General features: G+C 40.1%; 1 protein-coding gene across 5 annotated transcripts in view; it reads left to right on the top strand.

The window, feature by feature from the left end:
* The window catches only part of dennd1b (DENN domain containing 1B), a 163,316-nt gene that overhangs the window by 59,118 nt on the left and 78,044 nt on the right, over window positions 1-26,154 (top strand). For 4 of the 5 annotated variants that reach the window (XR_016115620.1, XM_089001451.1, XM_089001453.1 and 1 more), the window contains 5 exons: window positions 5,705-5,774; window positions 8,235-8,315; window positions 11,866-11,925; window positions 16,430-16,483; window positions 16,969-17,079. Coding sequence is in view for 4 of the 5 variants with exons in the window: in XM_089001451.1 (XP_088857577.1) it covers window positions 5,705-5,774; window positions 8,235-8,315; window positions 11,866-11,925; window positions 16,430-16,483; window positions 16,969-17,079 (376 nt within the window). In the remaining variant the exon portion in view is untranslated. The remainder of the gene's footprint in view (window positions 1-5,704; window positions 5,775-8,234; window positions 8,316-11,865; window positions 11,926-16,429; window positions 16,484-16,968; window positions 17,080-26,154) is intronic. The other variant, XM_089001452.1, reaches the window with a different exon arrangement.

Below are 26,154 nucleotides of genomic sequence, written 5' to 3'. Positions count from 1 at the left end.
ATCATGAGGATGCACAGACGCAAGAGATGTATTTTGTCTAGAATTACGATATAATCAAGTTCCTATTTTTGCCATGTTGGAGGTTGTAAGTGCCTAATTTTAAGTTATTCGAGAATTGAGAGTATGACGTGCAGCGCCATTCACAAATTTGTAAAGGTTTTGTTTTTTTCTTGTTTGGGTGCCGATAAAGCGCTGCCCATGGCCTCTGGCAATCTTTTTTTCCTTTCCGCAAGGGGGAGCATTTCTTTTTTTTCCCCCATGTTAACGCTTTGTTCCAGCTTCATTTCTTGTTCAAGCGCTTTAGGAACCAATATGTATGTATTGCATTTTATTTTGGACAGCCACCCTCATTTCAAGCTCATATAACTCCAGACCCATATCATTTAGGAATTGGCTCTTTTTTCTGATGAAAGAAGATAATGTAAGGTTTCTTGCGCTACAATGAATGTTTATGTAATCCTAAAACTCAATATTCTGTGGGTCCTGGAATGCAAGTGACTGAAAAAAACCCTGCCACTGGAATGGACACATTTTTGTTTGGTAGTGAATGAGTTAAAATGGCTTGGACTGTGAGGATGGGGGCACTTTAGTGATGGATGCCTTCTCACTATCAGAGGATTTGCCTTGCACAAACACTTGTGAGCAATGAACTGTGACGAATAGGAGTATATCTCTGAGCGCAGCTCAGAACGTAAATTTAGCAATAACCAGAGAACTGAGCTGTAGGATAACCAAGACAAATCACTGCCTTCAGGAACAATATTAATTGAACATTGTGAAAAATGCAACAACTCCTTTTAATATTCTGTCAAACAAGAGTATTGAATATTTGTGAGCGGACTTCTTTTACCAGGAATCAGTTATGTGTTCCGTTCAAAAACAAAGAATGTGTAGGGCACCATCATGACAGAGTTCTGTGAAGCTTGACACAGCCCGAGTTGTTAATTTTTAACTTATTCACTTCCAGATGTGTGCAAAAATGTGTCCACTCCAGTGCCAGGGTTTTTGTCATTGTCATTCGAATTCCAGGACCCACAGAATATTGAGTTTTAGGAGGACATAAACCAGTCAATGCAGCGTAAGAAACTTTAACTCTCTCCTTTCATCAGAAAAAAATGAGTTCATTCCAAAATTATATCCGTTTGTAGTTATCTGAGCTTGAAATGAGGGCATCTGCCCAAAATACTATACAATACATACATATTCAGAATCAGAAAACCTTTATTCGTCCCACAATGGGTAAATTTGCAGTGCACAGCAGCAATTTGAAAGGGGCTGGGGTGGGGGTGGGGTGAAAGGATAGAAATCAAGATATTCTAAGCATAGCAAAATAAAAATGTCAACTGTATACAGTAAATATGCAAAACCGTTTCATAAAAAAACTGTACATAGTGCAAGTATCAAGAAAGGCATATTGATATATGTAGCTGTATTGCATCAACCCACGCGCAGAAAAAAATAACCAGTGACTGTAAAGTGTCCTTGAGAGTTTTGAAAGGCGCTTAGAAATGAAATGTATTATTATTATTATTACAAGTATCCATTTTTTTATATTGGTTTATATACCGCTTTAACAACAGCTGAAGCTGGAACAAAGCGCGAACATGGAAAAAAAGGCAAATGCTACCCCCTTGTGGAAGGACAAAAATATGCCAGAAATCTGGCCAGCGCTTTATCGGCACCCAAACAAGAAAAAACTGAACCCGAACAAATTCGGGAATGGCGCTCTACGTCATATTTTCAATTCTCAAATAAATTCATGAATGGCAATGTATGAGTTAATTTAGTATTTTTTTAAACAGCATTCACTTGAGCAGTAAAAACAAAATGAAGGATTTATGTCCGTAAGCCTGGATTTCTAAACAGGAGTTGTGAAGCGGACAGAAGATGCGATAGCTTTGTTCTTAGTCATTCCACCTGGATGAAGATGTATTCATGTTTTTCTTTATGGCTTCAACGTAAACTGACCTCATCAGCAAGCATTCGTGCTGTATATTTTTTGACATGGCAGAAATAGGCTGATATGCAGTCAGCATGTGAATTAACTAAAGCGTGTTTGATTCGGTCGCCCCATGCAAGTGTGACCCGATTGCAGTAAGTCTTCATGCAGATGTCAAAATACAGGCATGTTAAGAAGCTGATTGTTTCAGACTAATGGTCACTCAGCCCCTCTGATTGGTGCGCTTGACTGCACTTCTCCGGGAACCCGCCCTGTCATTGGCTCCTTGCGGATTTAGCGTTATGAAAATTTGCATTCGGTTCACTTTATTGTTTTTTCATTGTCTGTTAATTCCAGTCTACAGAGCAGTCAGTGACCCATGGCCTGGAAACTCTTCAGTCCGACTGCCAGAACAGGACTTGTACTCACACGCTGCAAGCCCACAAAGATTAGAATTCATTGTTTTGATCAAATGCTTTTAATAATATTTAAATAACATATTTCCATGAATTTAAAGGGCACTTAACTCATTCACTGCCAGACCTGGTAACCTATGATGGTGACATTTGATTTCTTATAAACATTTTTCTCGGCTAGAAATGAACCTCAAATTAGTGTTGAAAATTGAGTCAATTTCAGATCAACATCATTAACACATTCACTGCCAGATGTGTAAAAATATGTCCACTCCAGTGCCAGGGTTTTTGTCATTGTCACTTACATTCCAGGACCCACAACATATTGAATTTAAGGACTACTTCGACATTCAATACAGTGTTAGAAACCTTCGACTCTCTTCTTTCATCAGAAAAAAACAGTTAATTCCTAAGTTATATGGGTCAGGAGTTATATAAGCTTGAAATGGGGACAGCTGTCCAAAATACAATGCAATACATACTGTATATATTGGTTCATATAGAGCTTTAACAACAACTGAAGCTGGAACAAAGCGCTAACATGGACAAAATGCAAATGCTTCCCTGTCATGGAACGGGGAAAAAAAGCCAGAGGTCTGACCAGTGCTAACATGGACAAAACGCAAATGCGCTAACATGGACAAAACGCAAATGCTTCCCTGTCATGGAATGGGGGAAAAAAAGCCAGAGGTCTGACCAGTGCTTTATTGGCAGTCCCAGCAATAAAAACCATAACCCCCAAAACGCCATGCTTATCAATATAAATTCGGGAATGGCAGTTAAACACTTTAGATTGATTGGCCCAATTCACCAATTGCAGCATTGTCAAATGAATTTGATAAACCACACGCATCAAAGACGGCTGATAAGGCATTAATGGCAATTTGTGTTTATTTCACGATGTAATATCCTTACCCAGAATCATTATTCATGCTGCGTTCAAAAAAACATGTTAAAAAGTAAAAGTGAATGAAAATTCAATATCTTGACGGAACAACATGTTTTCACACTTTGGTTGCATAATATTAAATTAGTGGCTCCCTCACACCCAAATGAAAAGTGTTGGCCATCTTCCACCAAGAAAGCGATCTTAGGCCAAGAATATGTCAACCTTGTAAAGAAAGCCATGTTGCAGATGCTTTTAGCTTATGCTGGCCGGACTTAATGATAAGCGTTAACGCAATTAAAGAAGCTGGTCAAAAGACATTGTTTGTTAATGAGTTAGACATGTTTTTTTTGTCCTTTAATAACATCTTTGTTATGTGACAAGGGGCATAAAAAAGAAAAGTAGCATGTTGGAGGAGAAGAAAAGGGAAGGAAGCATTTTTGGCTTGCGCGTCTGTGAACAGCATGGCTGTAAATAAACTGCAGCATCCTTGCTGTTCCTTCTTTGTATTATAATCTGTTATGCGCTGTTATGCACAGAGGCAGTGGAAGGACAAGCTCTTCTACTGCCTCCTTGTTTTGGATGAAAGAGCAGATATGAGAGGAATTCATAAAATGCCGTTGCCGATCAGTATGAAAAATGTCAGCTGATTTTGTGTGTGTGCGTGCATTTTTTTTTCAACACCTCTTAAATTGTGTTGTTGTTGATTCTGTTTACTTTTATATATATAAGGTCACTGATGCTATCTGGTTATGTATTGTGTGTTTTAGACCACACCAACATGTATTTTTTTAACAGTCTTATATAAATATGAATGTATTGTATGTTAAAACCGCTCCGCGAGCATAGGCTTAATTTCATCTGTGCTGTATGTAATGCATATTAGCATATTTGACAATAAAGCTGACTTTGACTTTTTTTTTTAATCACTTCTCTAAAGGGGCCAAATGCTGGAGAAAATGGATGGAATTAATGGACAACCTCCTGACAAGTTGTGTCCATAATTTGTAAAATCGCTTCACATGACTTCTCCTGAGCATATTTGACAAAGATTCCACCGCATATAGCTATATTTTACGTTTTAAGACTCGCGCTGAATATTCAGGAAGTCTTGTTTTTGAGTTGGTGACGATTCCTGACGTCACGTCACGGAAGGAACGCCTCTGACCGAGAAAGGACATACAACGCATTTTGCGGTACTTTGTTTGGTCTGAAAACTTCGTGTTGATGGCGAAATTAGAAGGAAAACACATAAACAATGCGATGGTGAATAGTGTGTTGCAAGACGACTATTTGATACGAGTTGACACAAATTCCCAACAGACAAATCAGCCCATTTCCAACGGAGCTTGTGCGCCATCTTGTGCATTTTCGGGGACACTACATTTCAGTCCAGACGCCTCAAAATGATACGGAAGTACTTCCTTAATCGATTGTAAACATTTATGCTTTCCTCTTCAGAACTATTTGAATCATATTCCTAACTGGATGAGTAACAAGAAAGCATCTTCTCCGAATCAGAAGCCATTGTTTTGATCCTAGAGCAAGGCACGACGTACTGGCGTGGCCTCACGAACAAGGGGGCGGGACCTTCTGAAATTGAAACTTTCTGAGGTCATTTTGAAGTAGTTTTGGTGTTTTTTAGTTTTTTTTTATTGGTGTTTTTCATTTGACTAAAAATATCAGCCTGCATGTTTTGGGTATTTAAGATGCAATAAAACATTTTTCTGATGTCAGTTAGGAAACACAAAAATGGTGTCGGTTGTCCTTTAAGTTATTCTTAACTCATTCATTGCCAGATGTGCAAAAAAATGTCCACTCCATTGCCAGGGTTTTTGTCATTGTGAATCGAATTCCAGGACCCACAGAATATTGACTTTTAGGATTCATTATATGGGTCTGGATTTCTATAAGCTTGAAATGAGGGTGGCTGTTAAAAATACAATGCAATACATACATATTGGTTTATATGGTGCTTTAACAACAGCTAAAGCTGGAACAAAGCGCTAACATGGAAAAAAGGGAAATGCTGCCGCCTTGTGGAAGGGAAAAACATTGCCACAGACCACTTTATGCACAAAAAAACAACCCTAAAAGATTCGGGAATGGCGCTCTACGTCACATTTTCAATTCCCAAATAATTTTGTGAATGGCAGTGAATGAGTTTAAGCAGGAAAGCAGACATCTATATCTAGCTATCTATCTAGCTACCTAGCTTGCTATTCATATTTTTTATGTATGTATCTATTTGTTTGTTTGTTTATTTGGGTTGGATCATGATTTCATTTCAATAACTTGACTCAAGCTTTCTAAAAAAAAAAGTGTTTTGTGGCATTTCCGTCTGTAGTTTTTGCAAACGTTTGCCTTAGTCAGGCACAATACAGCCTGTTTTGCTGAAAACAGTCCATTGAACTTATGCCAGACTTTTCATCCAATTTCTTTCTTTTTTGTGGTATGTTTCAGTTATCTTCCATGGTTTGAGATCTACTACAAGCTGTTGAACACTCTTGCAGACTATCTCACAAGACAACAGGTAATCATCTCGTTTCCACATTTACCGACACACCGTTATCGGATGTTGTAGATGCAGTGATTGGCAAGTGTGAACGAAGAAAACAAAGAAGTGGTAATGAAAGCACAGCCCCCTTGAATAGACGACAAAAAAAAACAAAAAAAACCATACGATACCTCTGCTTGCCACCTTGGGCTCAGCTGTGCTGCTATTATGTTGACATTTCACAGACCAAACACCCATCTAAAAACTCGAGTTCTTCACGGTTCTTTTCTGCGAGACAAATCTTCAACACACAAAAACACACACGCGCGCGCAATCGCTCCCAAATGCTTACCACGAGTCTTCTCCCTTGACTATTCACTGCGATAGCGCAGCAAAGGGAGGGGAAATGTAAAATATGCAACAAACTGGGGAAACGTGCAACATGTAGCCCAGAGAGGGCTGAGGTGAAAGGAAAAAGGAGGGAGAGACATATCACGCCGTGGGACCGCTTTCACTTGTCATGTTGGTGCTTCTTCCGCAAAGCCTTGGAGAGAGTCTTGTTAAAAGAGAACAATCAGGAACGCTTGCACCTTACATAAGCATTTCAAATCAAACCGTCTGATTCAAACTGACTCACCCGCATAATGTCATAAATAGGGAGCCAGGCACGCCAAGGTGGACATTTAAACGTGTGAGGAATAGAGAGGTTAGTGGAAATCCTGGATGCCTTATCTGTTAGTGTGCGTGATTTGATTTGTATTTACCCCGCTGCCCGTTCCAGGCGAGACGGGGAGATGTTGACAGACAAGAGAAGACAGAAGAGCGATGAGGGTTTAAGGCGAGGGCTAAATGAACTGTTTCCCCCAGGCCGTGTTGTTGACCATGCGTGTGAGCATTGAGCTTCTCACGACAAGGAGGCTGTTTCATTGCACACACCCGAATACCCTCTTCCCGTGCCCCACCCCCACCTCCGCGCTCATACACTACATACATTTCGTCTGTATAGTCTCTCAGTCATACAGGAGTGGTCCATCGATGAAAAGGTTTCTTCAGACGTCATCTGTACTTCTTTGAAGGTGGCGGACGTTTCGGTCCTCATCCGAAGAGCTTCGTCAGCGAACTAAAGTTGTGCTGGTCCTAATGTACACAGGTGGCAGTGCCCGACCTCTGCTCTGATTGGTCCATGCTCTAAGGTTGGGGGAGCAGTAGAGTACTCCATTAAGCTAATCTGATTACTTTTTTTGTTCTGTCTGATCACCTCTAATGTTCAATGCCTGGCACTGATTGCCCCATTAGCTCTGGTGATTACTTCTTTTGTCCTGTATGATTATCTCTAATGTACTCTGCCGGGCTCTGATTGCCCCACTAGCTCTGGTATCACCTCATTATCATGACTGAGCGTACACGGTAACGACCTAAGTAGTCTATTGTAAGCACGGTCTAAATGAAATCTTAAAACCCCATGGCGATTTAGTGAAGGATTTTGCTGTTTTACAAAAAATGGCCATCTTTTTTTTTTTTAGCTAAGATTTTAATCTCACTGTCGTCAACGGAATGGTTGCTGGCATTTACGTGCATATGTACTGCAGATTGAGCCCACTGGCATTGACTCTGCGATGTTGATAGTCTTTTTTAGCATTTGTTTTGTTTCCCCAATGTATTGGGGAAACAATGTTCATTTTGTATGTATGTATAGAATAAACAACATGACTTTGTTTTTCATTTGGCAGCCTATCTTTTGGATGCCCTGATTTTTGTCTTAAAGTATTTATCTATTTGAAATAGGTAGGAAATTTGGCCATTTGGGATATATAAAAGTCCAGAGTTATCAGCACAAATTTGGTTCGCTGATGAAGCTCTTCGGATGAGGAGCGAAACGTCCGACGCTTTCAAAGAAGTACAGATGGCGGCTGCAGAAACATTTTCATCAACTACATACATTTTCGCCTATCCCCAAAGAAGCGGTGGCTGCCTGCCAAAAGCTAAGCAGTTCACTGAGACAGAAAAACATATCAAACAAAGACCAATGCCAGTGTTTTACGGTAGTGGCTTTAACTGCAAGTGGCAAAGTGAATGGCAGTCTTGTCATGGAGCTCATAAATGCTGCTAGAATAATTTCTGAGCCTGTTTTGTGGTCAAGTGAGCTCTCTGAAGGTTTCTGAAAGCCTTTGTCTTTGGAGTGTGTGTGTGTGTGCGTGTTGGTTGCTAAATTACTGACAGCACTCTCTCGCCTGAAAAATCAACATTGCTGGATAATGGCTGTCTGCAGCCAGAAAGCCAGCTTCTTGTAACCTCACCGTCTTTTTATTCAGCATGCACTATTAGGACACAAATATTGGGACAATGCAATTACACTTCCGTGAAAATAGTGGAAAACACGGGGTTAGTTTTGTCTTTGAAGCCAACATTCACTTAGAGCTCAAGACTTCACATTAGGTGTGGCAGCAAACCCAAAGAGTAAAAAAATATGACTGTGTCTCTTTGCTTCTTCAACAGAATAATGACTTGAATGACATGCTGAATTCTCTGTACGATCTTCCCGTGCCAAAGCCTTTCACGCCAGTCAACTTGAGTGTGGTAAGAAAAAAGGCAATCTAATTTCAATTTATAAGCCATGATATATATTCAAAACCTTTTTTCTTTTTTATTACCATCCCAAATTGTACACTTGGCAAGTTTGCTGTAAATGTCTTGCTGCCGTTGTTATTTTTTCTCTCCCAGTTTAATGGCATCATCTCTAATGACTGTAAAGTGTCTTTGAGAGATTCGAAAGGTGCTTATAAATACAATGTATTATTATTAACTCATTCACTGCTAGACATGCGCCAAAATGTGTCTGTTTTAGGACGACATAAACATTCAATACAGCAGTAGAAACCTTAGACTCTCTTCTTTCAACAGAAAAAGAGTTAATTCCTAAATTATATGGGTCTGGAGTTGTATGTGCTTGAAATGAGGGTGGCTGTCCAAAATACAATGCAATATATACATATTGGTTTATATCGTGCTGGAATAAAGCGCTAACATGGAAAAAAAATGAAATGCTGCCCCCTTATGGAAAAGATAAAACATTGCCAGAGACCACGGCCAGCGCTTTATCGGCACCGAAGCATGGAAAAAGAAAACCCAAACAAATTGGGGAATGGTGCTCTACGTCATATTTTCAATTCCCGGATAAATTTGCGAATGGCAGTGAATGAGTTAATATACATAGATTGCACAGTTCGGGTATCAGTGTTCCAGGGCAGGAACGCCTTAGTGCAATGGAAAGAACATCGGGCAAATGGCTTGAATATCCTAAAATGTAATTTCAAACAAACCATTATTCTTATTATTATTATTCTACTTCTTATTATTATTATTAGTAGTAGTAGTAATATCATTATTATCATTATTAATAGGGGTATTAGTAGTAGTATTATAATTATTATCATTAGTAGTAGTAGTATCTTTATCATTATTAGTTGTCGTTTTATTATTATTATTATTATTATTATTATTATTATTATTATTATTGTTATTTGTCATTTGTCATTTGTCATTTGTCATTCATATTGTGAGCTTTAGTTTCATGCTCAATAAGTGTAAATATGTTGACACCATATAGATCCATGAGAATCATTATTATCATTATTAATAGCGGTATTAGTAGTAGTATTACCATTATTATTACTAGTGTTATTATTATTATTATTATTATTATTATTATTATTATTAGTAGTAGTAGTAGTAGTTGTTGTTGTAACAGTTATTATTATTATTATTATTTTATTTTATTTTTTAAAATTTGTCATTCATATTGTGAGCTTTATTTTCATGCTCAATAAGTGTAAATATGTTGACACCATATAGAGCCCATGACAAAAGATGTGATGTTGGTGTCTAAAAAAAATACATCCACCAAATTCCTGTGTGGAAACAAGGTTTGAGTGAGATACGCCTGAGCTGTTCCACAATGAACAGGTCCTTTCATAACTCATCATGTTTTATGCTTATCAAAAAGTGGAATGGCTTCACGAGCCCAAGCCCTTTAAAGTTTAAAGAGTGTTTGTGTCCATTCTTGACAGCAACTCCCCTGCTGCGTTTCCATCGCACACATAAAACACTGTACTTCTTAAACATTAACCTGCCATGTGATGGTCTTTAGTGAGTATTTTGTGCACTGTAATCACAATGTTTAGTTTACTTTTCCATGACTGTGTAATAGCATCAAACACTTTTATTGTTTTTGGCTTGATTCTTAGGGATTCTCCCGTTTTTATTTTATTTTTATTGTTTTTCAGACAGTTAAACAACTACAGATCCCAGCAGTGATTGTATTGGATTGGATTTACATTTATTAGTCCCGCAGTGGAGTAATTTACATACACACACACATATATATATATATATATATATATATATATATATTATATATATATATATATATACATTATTGAAATAACTTTACATGACAATAACATGGCACTCTCAAAATATCAAGATGAAGATTAACAAGTTCAATTAACCCATTTACGCCAAGCGTGTTCATATGAACACAGATAAATTCATTTTCAAATGCATTCATGTTGTTTCTTGCCACATTAATTATTATTAACTATATATCATGATATTATAGTTTATAATATACTCCGTTCGAATCTATTTGATACTCTGTTTTGAATGTATTTAGATTTTTAAAAATGAATTTAACTGTGTTCATATGAACAGCTCGGCGTAAACAGGTTAAGATTTTTTATGATTTTTGTATCAACTCTTAAAAAAACAGGCTCATGAATCTCATTGAGAAAAACTGCAGAAGCAAAGGAGATAGCTTCACGTATTTTTCAATAAAAGCCACTTATAATAATGATAATGATAATGAATTGACAAAGCAGGTTATTCCCTAAAAGTGTTTAGTTTTTATGTACAGTAATACCTCGGTTTACGAACGCTTTAGCTAACGAATTTTTTTGCGTTACGAACATTAAATTCGTGAGAATATAATCTTGGCATACAAACTCATTTTCGGCGGACGAACCAAACCACACAGCGCCTCTGTGGCTGGTGGACTAGTTTTCGGCGGATGAACACCAAACCACACGGTCGAACAGCGCCACGGTAGCTGGCAGACTAGTTTTCCACACCCCCTCTGTTTGAGTGCAGACGTGGTTTGTTATCGTGTGGAGTACTTTTGCTATTATGGGACCAAAAAAGACCCCACAGCAGGCTAGTGTTAAAAGCCAAAGAAGACATTCAAGAAAATTACGGTCGAGCAGAAGAAGGAGATCATTGAAAAACACGAACAAGGTGTGCGTTTGTGTGACTTAGCATCCCAGTACCAGTATGCTAAGTCGACCATTGCTACGTGTGGCTAAGGGTGTTTCTGTGTTATCTAAGCAACGGTCTCAGGCAATAGAAGAGGTTGAAAAAGTTCTATTGATTTGGATTAGCGAAAAGCAGCTAGAACAGGACAGTTAGGAGGCACAGCAACTTCACTTGGATATCATCAAGAGGCAACTGCATCAACGACCATCACAAAGGTAAATAAAACGACTTTATTATAAAGTACTGTTTATTTCTTTAATTAACAACTAATTTTGTGTAGTTTTAAGTCTTATCTAGTGGAAAATTATGTTTTATGGGGACCTGGGAACGGATTATTCTCATTTTTAATGGTTTCTTATGGGAAATAAATGTTTGGCAGATGAACTTTTCGCATTACACACACTTTCTGGGAAACCGTTAAGTTTGCAAACTGAGGTATCACTGTACTCCGTTTGAACCTATTTGATACTCTTTTTGGATTGAATTCTGATTTTTTATGAATTGAATTTGTCTGTGTTTGTATGAACACGCTTGGCGTAAATGGGTTAAGATTTTTTTGTGTCAACTCTTAAAAAAACAGGCTTATGAATCTCAGGGCATCGTTGAGAAAGACACTGTAGGAACAAAGGAGATAGCGTCACATATTTTTCAAGAAAAGACACTTGATGAATAATTAATTGATGAAGAAGGTTATTCCCTAAAAATGTTTAATTTTTATGTCTTTATTTTAATCATGCCAGCCAAGAATAGGAACAGTTGTCCCTTTTCATGTGTGAACCCTGTTTTGCTCTTTTTTTTTCTCCCTCTCTCATTGAGCAAGAATGAACAGTTGTATATTGCCACTGGGCAAGTACTGAGAGATCAGCGAAGCAAGGAACCGGTGAGTGAATGGCAGAGAGGGAGGAGGAGGTGGTGGTGGTGGTGGTGATGGTGGAGGAGGAGAAAAGGAGGCTGCTGTGAAATCTGAAACCGCCGCTGTACTAACCACATGGGAGCCACAGCTTTCCAATCTGGCCAAATAAGCTGCACTATCTTTTTTAAACATAACAAAAACAAACTATCCTGGGCTTTGGTGTGTACTGCTGCTTCTCTGGAAAACAATCAAACTTTGTAAATGATTAATGCCTTTCCACATTGCCATATTCTCACCGTGAATATCAAGTTGTTGTTTCTTTTTTTTCTTTTTTTCCCCCAAACTTACATTTTATGTTTAAAGCAAAGGCAATTGTGCTCAAAAATCTCCTTGATGCCTTTCCAGTTAACCCACTTTTGGTGTTTTTGTATCAACATAACTTTGAAAGAAGAAGAAAGCAGACAAGTGAGCAAGCGGCAGTCGTTGAAAGCCTGGAGTGAATTATGGAGCCGGATTTGTTATGTATTTCCATAATGCCATGGATTTGTAGACCAATGGGAAAACGTAATCGAGCACACGGAACACGAGAACAGAACACAGGGATCCATAATACAATGTTTATTTTCCATAAATCTTGTTTGTAGTACAGTTAATGTACATGTCTCCCCCCGCCCACACACACAGAGGTTATTGCTTGGTTCGGCTCAGTTGATATCATTGGTTGTCAAGATCACAGTATTTTCCGGTATATAAGACGCACCTAAAAGCCTTGATTTTTTTCAAAAGATGACCCTGCGCCTTATACGCAGGTACGCCTTATATTTGAAGTAATATTGAGACCCAACAGTTCTCGCAACTACTGTCAGCAGTATTTTCTGGTGTATAAAGCACACTTAAAAGCCTTGATTTTCTTCAAAAGATGACCCTGCGCCTTATACGCAGGTGCGCCTTATATGTGAAGTAATATTGAGCCACAACAGGTCTGGCAACTACTGTCAGCAGCCACCGACTCCATTTCCACCTCGAGAGGTAGTGCGTAACCGCAACCTCTACACTGTAGCGCCTTACAATGAGGTGTGTCTTATACAGTGATACATCGGTTTACGAATCCCTCGGCTTACGAACCTTTCGGTTTACGAACGTTACATTTATGAAAATTTTAACTTGACATATGAACCTTTTTCGTACACGGAGCTGCCTCAATGAGTGATGTGTCGTTTGCGAACGAGCCTGTTCTTCTAACAACAAAATGGCAGCCGACTGTTTTTGTCCTCTATTCCCCGCCCCAGTCTTTGGTTAAAGCCAGGTGATTGCTCAAGAATGCAGCAGTGAGGGGGGTGGTTTAAACATTAAAGAAACAGGCAGACGACAGTGAGAGAGTTTCAACTTTGAAAGTTCAAAGGCAGAGTGTAGACTGCAAGGTTAAAATATCCCAATCAATCAACCAGCACAAGCCATCTGTACACTTGATGCAAAAAGCTATCAAATCAGCTAAACAGAACACTATTGATGAGGAACTAGATAAAATTATCACAGAGAAAGCACCTACAAGGGATCATTCCTCAAGATAGTGAAAGAAGAAGGTTACGTTCCTGATCAAGTGTTTAATGCTGAGGAAACCGACCACTCCATTCCATCAAGCCATCAACGACCATCACAAAGGTAAATAAAACGACTTTATTATACAGTACAGTTTATTTCTTTAATTATAATACCATAGAACATTTATTATTCATAAAATAAGGTATATTTTGTGTAGTTTTAAGCCTTAGAAAATTAGAAAGTAGAAAATTATGTTTTATGGGGACCTGGAACGGATTATTCTCATTTTAATGGTTTCCTATGGGAAATTAATTTTTGGGATACACACTTTTCACTTTACACACTCTGTCTGGGAACCAATTAAGTTTGTAAGCCAAGGTATCACTGTATATAGAACAAGTTTGAAACTACACCATTCATTGGGGGTGTGCCTTATACTCCAGTACACCTTATATATAGAAAAGGTTTGAAACTCCACCATTCATTGGGAGTGCGCCTTACACTCCGGTGCGCCTTATACACTTGAAAATACAGTGAACAACACTTTTCAAATAGGGGCAAGATTATGAGAGATAATTTGGTTCCGAGTTAAAGCTTACAAATATCTTGAATTTTCATCCGAGACACGATGTCACGATGCTGGACAATAACCATTGCCTGAGGTGACCTCTGTGACCACGACAACACACTTTCTAATCTTGGAACAGATGAATCATCTTTGCATTTTGTTATCAAATATTTGGTATAAACATTCCCTGGTGTCGGTGCACTGGAAGCTCTTGGAAAATATGCTTAAACAAAATGTCAGGTAGTCATCAATCATACATCTTTTGTTGCAGAACAAATTAGCTTTGGAATTTTGTTACAATTTCATGTTTGTGTTGAAACTAGACCCTCTGGCTCGGAAAGTATAGCCAATAGTAGCATAACATTGAGGTTTTTTTCTGTGTTTTTGTCCATATTGTAGAAAGACTGTTTACCATTGCATTTTCTTGAGTAATTACACTGATTTGCACAGTTTCTTACTGTGTCTCAGTTGAGTATTTATGACTAAATTCGTATCCTCTCTACTGAAGGAAATGAAAAATAGAACATTTAGGCACAGTGCATGTAAGTCAGTAAATACAGTCCCCAGAATTAAATTATTTGGATGATGTTTATGGAGCATTGTCTTAAGTCCCTCCTAAATCCCTCCCTCGGGTCTTTTTGGGTTCTCTGGATTCCTACATTTCTCCACTCACTTCAAGGCTGTATGGTGGCCAACTGGTTAGCACATAGACTTCAACGTGTGAGGGTTTTCTTCCAAATAGTTCGGATTTCTCCTACATTTCGAAAACCTGAATGGCAGGTTGATTGGAAATTCAAATTGTTCCGATTTGAGATTATGAGCGTTATGGTTGTTTGTCGATATGTCCCCTGTGATTTGCTGGCAACCAGTTCAGGATGTACTGGGATAGGTTTCAGCATGCCCACGACCTTCATGAGGCTAAGCGGATTAGAAACAGAATCAGAATGAGAAAGCCTTTAAGTCATTCACCGCCTTTCCCGAATTTGTTCGGGTTTTGGTTTTTCTTGCAGGGGGTGCCGATAAAGCGCTGGTCAGACCTCTGGCAATGTTTTTTCACTTCCATGAGGGGGCGGTGTTTCCCTTTTGTCCATGTTAGCGCCTTGTTACAGCTTCAGCTGTTGTTAAAGCGCGATATAAACCAATATGTATGTTTTGCATTGTATTTTAGACAGCCGCCCTCATTTCAAACTCATATAACTCCAGACCCATGTAATTTAGGAATCAACTCTTTTTTTCAGATGAAAGAAAAGAGTGCGGTTTCTAGCGCTGTGTTGAATGTTTATGTTGTCCTAAAACACACTATTCTGTGGGCCCTGGAATTTAAGTGACAATGACAAAAACCCTGGCACGGGAGTGGACAAATTTTTGCTCATGTCTGGCAGTGAATGAGTTAACAGTCCCACAACAGGGAAATTTGCAAAGGATGAACGGATGGATTGTTCTCTACTCAACATACAGAATTTTGTTCACCACTGTCTTTGTATTGAGATTATTTGGTTGAGAGATTTTTCATCTTTGCAAATTCAAGTATGCAGCAGCTGAATTAACATTCTGAAGTCAAACATATTTAAAGGACAACCGACACCATTTTTTTGTTTTTTAACTGACATCAGAAAAACGTCTTATAGCATCTAAAATACCCAAAACACGCAGGCTGATATTTTTAGTCAAATGGAAAACACCAAAAAAATGAGCTAAAGTGTCCCAAAACTACTTCAAAATGACCTCGGGATGGCTTGTGACGTCATAGTAGGTATCGTCACCAACTCAAAAAGAAGAGTTCCTGAATAATCAGTGCGAGTCTCAAAACGTAAAATATGGCTACATGCGGTGGAATCTTTGTAAAATACGCTCAGTCAAAGTCATTTGAAGTGATTTTACAAATTATGGACACAACTTGTTTGGAGGTGTCGGTTGTCCTTTAAGGGACCATCCGACAACAGATGGCTGAGTGAGGTGTTTCGCGCTTCACTTGGTATTTTGCCTACCTGTCTCTAGACAGAGCCCCTCTCCGGCCTCTTTGATGGGAACACTGAATGTGCCCTGCTCTCCCAAAGTGAGACAGGCAGCTCTGTGATCCTCTAAACAACCCATGTTTGTGTGCGTGCACACATAAGTGTTGCTGCTCCAAAAGCCTTTCTAATGCTTAAATAAAGACCGGCTTTTCCACCAGAGACATCACCCCAGTCCGTGTCTATGGGGAGCTGGGTTTCTATTGAGCGTTCTCTGTTCCGCAAGCCCGATAAAAGCAGCGCCCCAGTTCAGACACCAGCTCAGCAATTCATATAGACAGAGCTGAAGATGAGCCATAAATCATAGAACAAAGTCAAGCCCTCCCCCACTCATTTTCTTGGATGTAAGTGGTGTGCGTCACTTGTGACCTTCTCTCTTCTTTCTCCTGCCTGTTTGTGTTTTCCGCAGCACTCCTACTTCATCGCCCCGGATATCAATGGACTGCCAACTATCCCAGAGAGTGTAGGTATTTGTGGAAAAAACCAGACAGAAGAGAGATAAAGTGAGCCCTCTCTCTTCTGGAAACATCTTTGCCTCTAATCGTATTTAACCAGATAACACTTGTCATCTTTTGAAATTATTGCATCATCCTCTTGTTTCAGTTTTGTCTCCTGGCGCTGATACGTTGTCATGTGTTGAAGTTCAGTGACTTCCACGGGTATTAGATACTTCAGACTAAACTCGCCTGTTCCCTGTTGATTTTTGTGTTGAAAGTAGAATTCAGTCAGGCGTCTGTGCATACACATGTTCACCTCTTTAATTCCGTGTTTTCACTCTTGGCTTACGATAATGTAATCGACACAAGGTTGTCGCTCAGGTACAGCACGTCTGTGCAACGATAGCACGCACTCAAACTGTCTGTATCCTTGACACTTTTGCGGAATATATTGTACAGGTAAAGTTTGTTCCATGCTTGCATATATCGCTCCCTTTCTGCCTCTTTCTAGAGAAACCTGACAGAATACTTTGTGGCTGTGGATGTCAACAACATGCTGCAACTCTACGGCAGTATGCTTCACGAACGGCGCATCATCATTACCTCAAGCAAGCTGAGCACTGTGAGTCCATTCACTGAGATCGGCCGCGGAAAAGAAGCATTTTCAAACAGTGTGTGCCGCATAGTGTCTGTTACTTACGTGACACAATCCGTTAGTTGATCAAGGCTTCACTTCAACTCATAGTAGCTGACTTGTTTTCATTTTATATGTAATAAATCCCCAGGGAACTGTATAGACGCTCCCCAATTTACAAACATTCGAGTTACGAAAAAAGATACATAGGAACATTTTTGCAGGTATGTCGAAAAAATGTTTGGACTGAGATGCTGTAAATTAAATTTGCGATTGGCTGCGTACTGTACTTCACACACATGAACGACAACAGACACACTGCAGGTTCCAAGGGCTGGATGTTTACGCGACGGACAACAAGGCTGACCAATCAGCGCCCGGGGCTATGCTGAAGTGTTGCCAACAAGTTCAGGCCCCGGTCCGCCGAGCTCGCTTATGATTGGCTGTGTAGAGTATGTGGGTGGGGAAGAAATCCTTCTTATCGAATGACGCTCCGGGAGGATGCAATGCATCACAAAAAGTAATGGATGCTGGTACGTAATTCAGTAATTATGTGCCAGTCATGGCACATGGCATGATTGTTAGAGCGTCTGTGTTATATACAGTGATACCTCGGTTTACGAACCCCTTGCCTTACGAACGTTTTACGAACGGATTATTGTCATTTTAATGGTTTCCTATGAGAAATTAATTTTTGGGATACACACATTTTGCCTTACACACTCTGTCTGGGAATCAATTAAGTTCTTAAGCCAAGGTATCACTGTACCTCCCTGTTCAGTGATTGACTTAAACATACATTCCATACATAATAGAGCACTGAAGCAACTTACGAACAAATTCACCTTACGACGGAACGTATCTCGTTTGTAAGGTGGGGAGCGTCTGTAGTTCAGAGAGTAGATTCAGGTATGGCTCAGGTTTGAACCTCGCCTGCCTGTGCTTGGTCCAAGTACTCGAGCTTTCTCCCTTTTATTTCTTCCTTCTCCTTGCAGATACTTCCCTCTATCTATTTTACATTTGAATGTAGCCAGAATGTCTAATAATTGAAAATAAGGCGCTTTATCTGTATTCCAACATGATATCAAAACCCTAAAAAGTAGAAAGAGAAAATTCCTCTGACATGCAAGGCTGCTTGTGCAGAGTTGAACGCCACCCCACCGTCATACGGTTCTGCAAGTAGCAAGCTCTGATAGTCACTCCAAAGATGGATTATATTTGTCTCGTAACTCCAAAATAAGATTGGACCAAAAGCCTTAAATGACCACTTATTGGAAGTCTTCACTCACATATGTGAAAGCAACTTGTGTCCGTGTCAATAAGGGAGTGAATCCATCTTATTCTCTCCCCCTTTCTTGCTTCCACCGTCCCAGCCTTATCTTTGTGTTTGCTGAGACAGAGCCGAATGTTTATGACAGATGAGACGGAAGAGGGAAGTGATGTCATCCCAGTCCTATCCTATCTGTATCTCTAATGTAGCTGATTCCACCGGGTCTCAACACTTGAACAGCACGAGGGCCCCGCGTTTGTTGATAGGTGCTGCCAGCACCCAAGGTCTCCCATATGAGGTGCATAAAAGTCTGTTAAAGTCAGCATGCCCTCCTATCAGCTTCTCAAAACGACACCTGTCCTCACGCTGATGTCACACAATGAACAGCGTCAGACTCAAGAGTGAAATTATTATTTTTTTCTCTCTCAAGCCCAACGAAGACGATGGGTGCAGTTTTCTTAAAGAACAACCGACGCCTCTGGACAAATTGTGTCCATAGTTTGTAAAATCACTTCAAATGACTTCTACTGAGCGTATTTTACAAAGATTCCACGGCGTATAGCTATATTTTACCTTTTAAGACTCGCGCTGAATATTCAGGAAGTCTTGTTTTCGGGTTGATGACGATGCCTGACGTGACGTCGCGTCTGGAACGCCCCTGACCGGGGCTACCATTTTGGGTAGTTTGTTTGGTCTGAAAACTTCGTGTTGATCCGTGTTGATGGCGAAATTAGAAAGCAAAATAACGCGATGGTGAATGGTTGTGTGTTGCACCAAGACTACTATTTGATACTAGTTGACACAAATTCCCAGCAGACAAATCAGCCCATTTCCAATGGAGCTTATGGCGCCATCTTGTGCATTTTCTGGGCGCTTCATTGAAGTCCTGACGCCTCAAATTGATACGGGAGGACTTCTTGAATCGATTGTAAACATTTATGCTTTCCTCTTCAGAACTATTTGAATCATATTCATAACTGGATGAGTAACAAGAAAGCATCTTCTCCGAATCTCAAACCATTGTTTTGATTCTACAGCAAGGCAAAGACGTCTTGGCGTGACGTCACGAACAAGGGGGCGGGACCTTCTGAAACTCGTCATCCCGAGGTCATTTTGAAGTAGTTTTGGGACATTTTAACTCATTTTTATTGGTGTTTTGCATTTGCTTAAAAATATCAGCCTGCATGTGTGGTATTTTAGATGCTATAAAACGTTTTTCTGATGTCAGTTAAGAAACGAAAAAATTGTCAGTTGTCCTTTAAATGTGATTTCAATTTGTCTGCGACCCTGAGACAAATATGTTCGTTTTACTTTTTTGTTAATGAAGTGATTCTTGTTCAGACCTTTTCCTCTCTGTCTTTTATTCTTTGCAATCCATCACCCACTCATCTGTCGATCCATCTATCTTCCTCTAGGAGGGCTGTTTTTGTTTGGCAGCAGTATATGTCAGACACTGTAGTACAAAAGTATTTTTACATCCCCGCTGGGATTACTTGCAGGGCCTTACATTATTGCTGCTCCTGTGATGCATTATTATTTTTTTTTCCCCACTGTTGGGAGGACTGACCTCCACGTTCAAGAGGAAACGCTTACCACAATAATGCATACTTAGCTGTAAAGAACTCAGCTCATTATCCAGCCTGGTACCTCACCATCAAATACTTGAATAGGTGATGAATATATAATTGGTGTCAATTTGTCAAAATGTTTGATAAAGTGACTGTTGGCAGTCACTAGATGGACGGTAATATTTTCAAAAGCTTATTTTCTGCCGAGAGTGGAGGGATTGTTGTGTCAATGCTGAGAGACGAGCGCTCGCACAAATATTTTCCGCGTAGTCGCAGTGCCAGTGCTCATCACTTCAAAGAATAAATAGAAATTGTGTTGCTCATTAGTGATAGGTGAGCCCCCCCACTCCTATATATATATATATATATATATATATATATATATATATATAGCCATTTAAAAAATAATCTAATAATAATAATAATAATAATAATACATTTCATTTTAAGCGCCTTTTAAAGCTCTCAAGGACACTTTACAGTCACAGATAAGCATAGGTCCTATAATAAATGAAATACAATCACAAATAGAAAACAATAAATAAAATACAGTTATAAATAGAAACAAGAGAAATACCTACACAGAAAATGCGATTTTAAATAGGTTGGTTTTGAGATGGGATTTGAAGGTGGGAAGAGAATTGATGTTACAAATGTTGGAAGGAAATGAGTTCCAGAGTTTGGGGGCAGAGCAGCTGAAAGCCCTGTCCCCCATCGTGCTGAGACGGGTAGGGGACCATATTATTGGCTCCAAGTATAGCGAAATCAATGTTCCAAAGAGTGTTCTAGGATTTTTGAGTGTCAATAAAAACGAATTTCATTATATGCTAACAAACAGGTTTAATACATTTCATTGTTCTATCATTGTGTTTTTCTGAAATATTTGATACAGGAACTAAAGTAAAAAAAAAAAAACAAACGAACTAAAATGATGAGGTTCTAGATGTATCCACTCTGAGAAATGGCAGTGTTCACAATTAACAAACCACATTCAAAATGTTTCATGTAACCTCACAATGTAATCTCACAATCTACACAAAATCAATCTACACAAAATCTACTAAAATATATCTGATCTCACTATTTTCACTCATCAAAATTAATAACGTCCAATACACCACACGAGTTGCTTTCACAGAACAATGAAATAGGCTTACATTTCTTTTGTGTTAAATGGCACTTTTTATATTTCTTCTTGAGAGGTTTTCACCCGTTTAGATTCTTGAATATTTCATACGAACAAATAAATCGAGGATTCCTGGATTCTTGCCTGCTGACATCAGTCTGATGTTGCAATTTTAGATCAACATGTGGGCGCTCCAAAATCTACTGGACCCCATCAAAAATTAAACCTAAAATTACCCCTGTCTACCTGTTTTAGCATTCTTTTTTTCTGCAAACATTTTAAAGTCAGGGTTGGCAAGATTGGCGCAAATGATTGGACCATTAGAGAGGGCCTTTAAAGTGGACCTGAAGTGAAGTTCAGCATTTTTTTTCCAAACTGATCACAAAAGCTTCCTTTTCAATATCAATTTATCCCTATGATTTCCATCCCAGACACACACAAAAAACAAAATTACATTTCAATAAATTTATCTGTAAAGAATTTGAGACAACAGCCTTTTTTCCCCTCCGGATTTTAATTTGTCACCTTACTGAGACCTTGGATGAGTTTGGTAGGGAGGGACTAGCACAGAACTTCAACCTTTCCAACCTCAACGGAGATGGCAAGCCATGAGGGCTTTCTCTGTTGTCCAGCATTAGTGACCTCTGCTCCTCACAAATCTTCTTCTGGTTGATTGAACAAATCCCACAGACACCAAAATGTTGTCACTTCACAGAAGAGTGGATTCTTGTTTTGTTGATGAGGGTCGATCAATGCTAATTGTTTTGTCATTTTCACATAGTTTTTTTCTGGTAAGGTGACCATAGTGTGTCCCAATAGTTTGTCTTTGTCAGTTGGGCAAGAAAAGCAGTGTAGATGGTGGACACAGACATGCCTCCACAAATGTAGCACATTTATTCTTTCTGCTCCAGTGTTAAAGCCTCCGGTGAAGCCAGCGTGTCAGTTTGTCGGTACATGGCCAGTGCGGCTTGGAAGCGGCCAACAGCAAAGGAATAAATCATTATTGTACAGCAATGCATCAGTTGACTTTTTGCTGTTTCGTGACCAGAGGTGAGCCCTGCTGCTCTTTGAAAAGGCTGCCCAGTGTTGGCGCAAGATGCGGGATTCAGTCGCGCGTGCAGCCTTGTCACGACACCGTATAATGGGGCTGCATCAGCCTTTCCTCTAACTAGTCAGCTGGGAGGACCCCACAGAACACCCCCACCCCCTACCCATTGCCAGTGCTGGCCCACCACCTTCCACGTCTTTCATCTGCTTAGGCCCCCCGTCTCGCAAATCCATTCTCTTCCCTGCCTATCGTCCAAACTCACAGAGCTCGGGCTCAGCGTGGTCTGACAGCAGCCCTCTCATCAGACTGTCAGGCCTATGCTAACAAGGCGCTATCCATCCAGCATGCCCTAGAGTGCCAGCTGTCTCTCTGTTTCCTTCTTTTTCCTCTGTTGTTGCTCTCCTCTCGGTGCCTGACTTGACTGTCTCCTCAGTCCTCTTCGACATATCACTTTTCGCCCATCTGTCTCGTGTTCTCACTGGCGACACATCTCGTACTCCTGCTTACGGTGTGTCTTTCTCATCAATAGATTTATCGCAACCTTAAAGGACAACAGACGCCTTCGGACAAGTTGTGTCCATAATTTGTAAGATCACTTCAAATGACTTATACTGAGTGTATTTTACAAAGATTCCAAGGCATATATCTATATTTTACGTTTTAAGACTGAATATTCCTGACGTGACGTCACGTCTGGAACGCCCCTGACCGAGAAAGCGACACACAATGCATTTTGGGTACTTTGTTTGGTCTGAAAACTTTGTGTTGATCCGTGTTGATGGCGAAATTAGAAGGAAAACATAAATAACGCGATGGTGAATCGTTGTGTGTTGCACCAAGACTACTATTTAATAATAGTAGTAGTAGTCAAATCAGGCCATTTCCAACGGAGCTTGGGCGCCATCTTGTGCATTTTCTGGGACGCTACATTGGAGTCCTGATGGCTCGAATTGATCTGGGAGGACTTCTTTAATCGATTGCAAACATTAATGCTTTCCTCTTCCGCACTATTTGAATCATATTCATAACTGGATGTGTAACAAGAAAGCATCTTCTCCGAATCTGAAGCCATTGTTTTGATTCTAGAGCAAGGCAAGACGTCCTAGCGTGACGTCACGAACAAAACTTATTTCTGATGTCAGTTAGGAAACAAAAAAATGATGTCGGTTGTTCTTTAAGGCACTGTGCCAGGAGGTGCCATGCGTGTCCTGCTGCTTTAGCCACAAATGTGGCTATTTGCATGTAGTTTGTCATCTTTTCTGTGCATGCCCGCATCTGTTTATATGTGGAGGAACTTGTACACGCTTATGTCTTTGCAAAAGATTCTCAGTCGTGTGTAGGAGGCCTGGTGTTAGCTGTTGCCCACAGCAACACGTCTGCCCTCACTCTCTCTTCCTGTGCCATATATTTGTTGTTCGGCACACTGGGCTCGACATCGGTGTATGTCTACAGAGGTTCAAAGCAGACTGGCTAATTTTAAACTCCCAAGTAAAAGACGAAAAAAAGGAGAATATAACAATAAAATGAACAGTCTGGCGTGAACAGAAACAGAGCTAGATGAGGAAAACCGAAATGAAATCAATCCATCCATTTTCCGTACCTCTTATTCCTCATCAGGGTCGCGGGGGGTGCTGGAGCCTATATCAGCTGTCTTTGGGCACGAGGCGGGGGACAGCCTGAATTGGTTGCCAGCCAATCGCAGGGCCGAAATGAAATGAGATTGTCTAAAAAGGAGCTCTTGATGAGAACCTGTGTTCTTTTAACCACAGGAAGTATGTGTCAGTGCACTCTTGAATTTAACTTTTAGGTATGGTCTCTCCGCATTTGGCCCCTTCCATAAAAAGATGAAATTAATGATCTGGCCTATTTTATACCTATCTCTCACTCACAATGCAGTATTCCTTTTAAGACAGTTGTTCTTAACCTGAGTTCGATCGAACCCTCGGGGTTCGGTGAGTCGGTCTCAGGGGTTCGGTGGATCCGCCGCCACAGAGGTCCATCCCTCAGTCTAGACTGCAGTTAGTAGGCACAGTAATTGGAAGAAGGGTTCGGTGAATGAGCATATAAAAGTGGTGGGGTTCGGTGCCTCCAACAAGATTAAGAACGGTTTTGTCAGTCTCTCGGTCGGCCGGTCGGTCGGTCTGTTGATCTGTCTGTCGATCTGTCATTCGGTCAGTCTCGGGCGGTTGGTCGGTCAGTCGGTCTCAGTCTCTTGGTCGGCCGGTCTCCATCCATCCATCCATCCATCCATCCATCCATCCATCCATCCATCCATCCATCCATCCATCCATCCAGAGAGACAGAGGTGAAAGAGTGTGTCCATTGTCACACGTTTGATACTTAATATTCTGATAATTTCCATTTTATTCAACAATTAAAGGAAAAATACACACAATTACCCCACAAACCTGCAGATTATATTAACAAGGAAAACACAGCTGGCCTTACTCCTACTGAGTGTTTCACTTTAGTTTTTGGCTTTGATATACTTTTTGTCAAGGCATTGAGTTGATTTATGATTCTGGAATTGTGCCCAGCTGTAACACAGTTTAAACGTTTTTCATTTTACCCATCTTTTATTTTTCGTTATACTTTTTTCTACATTCACTGCTCATCTGTCTCCATCTTTTTTTCTTTCCGGAGTCCCAATTGTGAATAAGGTTGCAAGTACCAACCATTTTTATGGTTCGGCTACAAGTGCACTATAAAGCTCTCAAGGCACAACCAAAGACCTTGAATGCTTTTTGAAGCAGACTGTCGCTGTATAATCGCTTAGCTTCTCACAGCGGATAGGGGCAACACACACACACACACACACACACACACACACACACACGCACACACACACACACACACACACACACACACACACACACACACACACACACACACACACACACACACACACAGTGTGAGAGGCAGGCAGCCCCTCATTACTGGGCTGAGCCATGTTCCCTGTGGACTGGACCCAGCACCTAATCCTGTATTTGTTCTTGGGCACTGTATCTGTGATTCGCCATTGAATGGAATATTAAGCATCCAGGTCTTTTGTGGAGCGTGTAAGCCATTTGGCTCCACTCATCTATTATTTATCAGCCTGGCAAATATTTTATCAGCCTTAGCCTCTTATGGCCTACTGTCACATGAACCCCTCGTCTCAATCCTCTGACCCTATAAAAAAACGTTCCAAGAAGAAAAATGTTCTGAATGAGGTTTTTCAATTTTATTGCCCATAGGCAATCCAAACAAGTAAACCTGCGGGATATATGCACAATATTTTCTTGAGGTTGCAGTTGTCAGATAAGTGAAAGCAGACACAGTTCAAATTTGTAACAGATTCTTTTATGGCAGACAGTGGCATTATTCGTTGTTTAATTACCTGACATGTTTCGCAGTGTACTTCCGCTTTCATCAGAGTGTCACGCAACTGTCTGTAATAAAATAATCAGTTACAAATTAGCTAACAAGGAGACAGTATGAACTTAACACAACTAGACACAGTTCTATCGAAACAACGGCACGGAAAATTGTACTGGACCCTCTGCACCCTGCCCACCACCTTTTGCAGCTACAGTGATACCTCTTCTTACGAACGCTTTAGCTAACGAGCTTTTTGCCTTATGAACGTTAAATTCGCGAGTATATAATCTTTATATACTATTTTTCGGGAAACACACGGAGCGCCAAAATGAGCGATGTGTCATTCGCGAGTGATCCGGTTCTTGGAGCTCCTGAAATGGCAGCCGGCTTTTTTCCCCTCTATTCCCCGGCTCCAGTCTTTGGTTATAGCCGCACGTGATTGGTCAAGATCGGTGGTAGAGGAGGGAGGGGACACACTCAGCAGGACACACGCAGCAGTGAGCGGGGGGAGGGGTTACAGAAACACACACACACGAAAGGGAGACGACGGAGCTTGAAACAAAAAACAAAAGTGAAAACAAACAAAAATGAAATGGTGAGAATATGGATAGAAAACAGTGAATTTTGGACTCGTTTCAACTTTGATAGTTCAAAGGCAGAGTGTAGACTGCAAGGTTAAAATATCCCATCA

This window comes from Hippocampus bargibanti, linkage group LG07 (assembly GCF_051943395.1).
Source record: "Hippocampus bargibanti isolate YZ-2025 linkage group LG07, ASM5194339v1, whole genome shotgun sequence".
In the NCBI taxonomy this organism is placed as follows: Eukaryota; Metazoa; Chordata; class Actinopteri; order Syngnathiformes; family Syngnathidae; genus Hippocampus; species Hippocampus bargibanti.
This window is presented reverse-complemented; position numbering and strand designations above follow the sequence as displayed.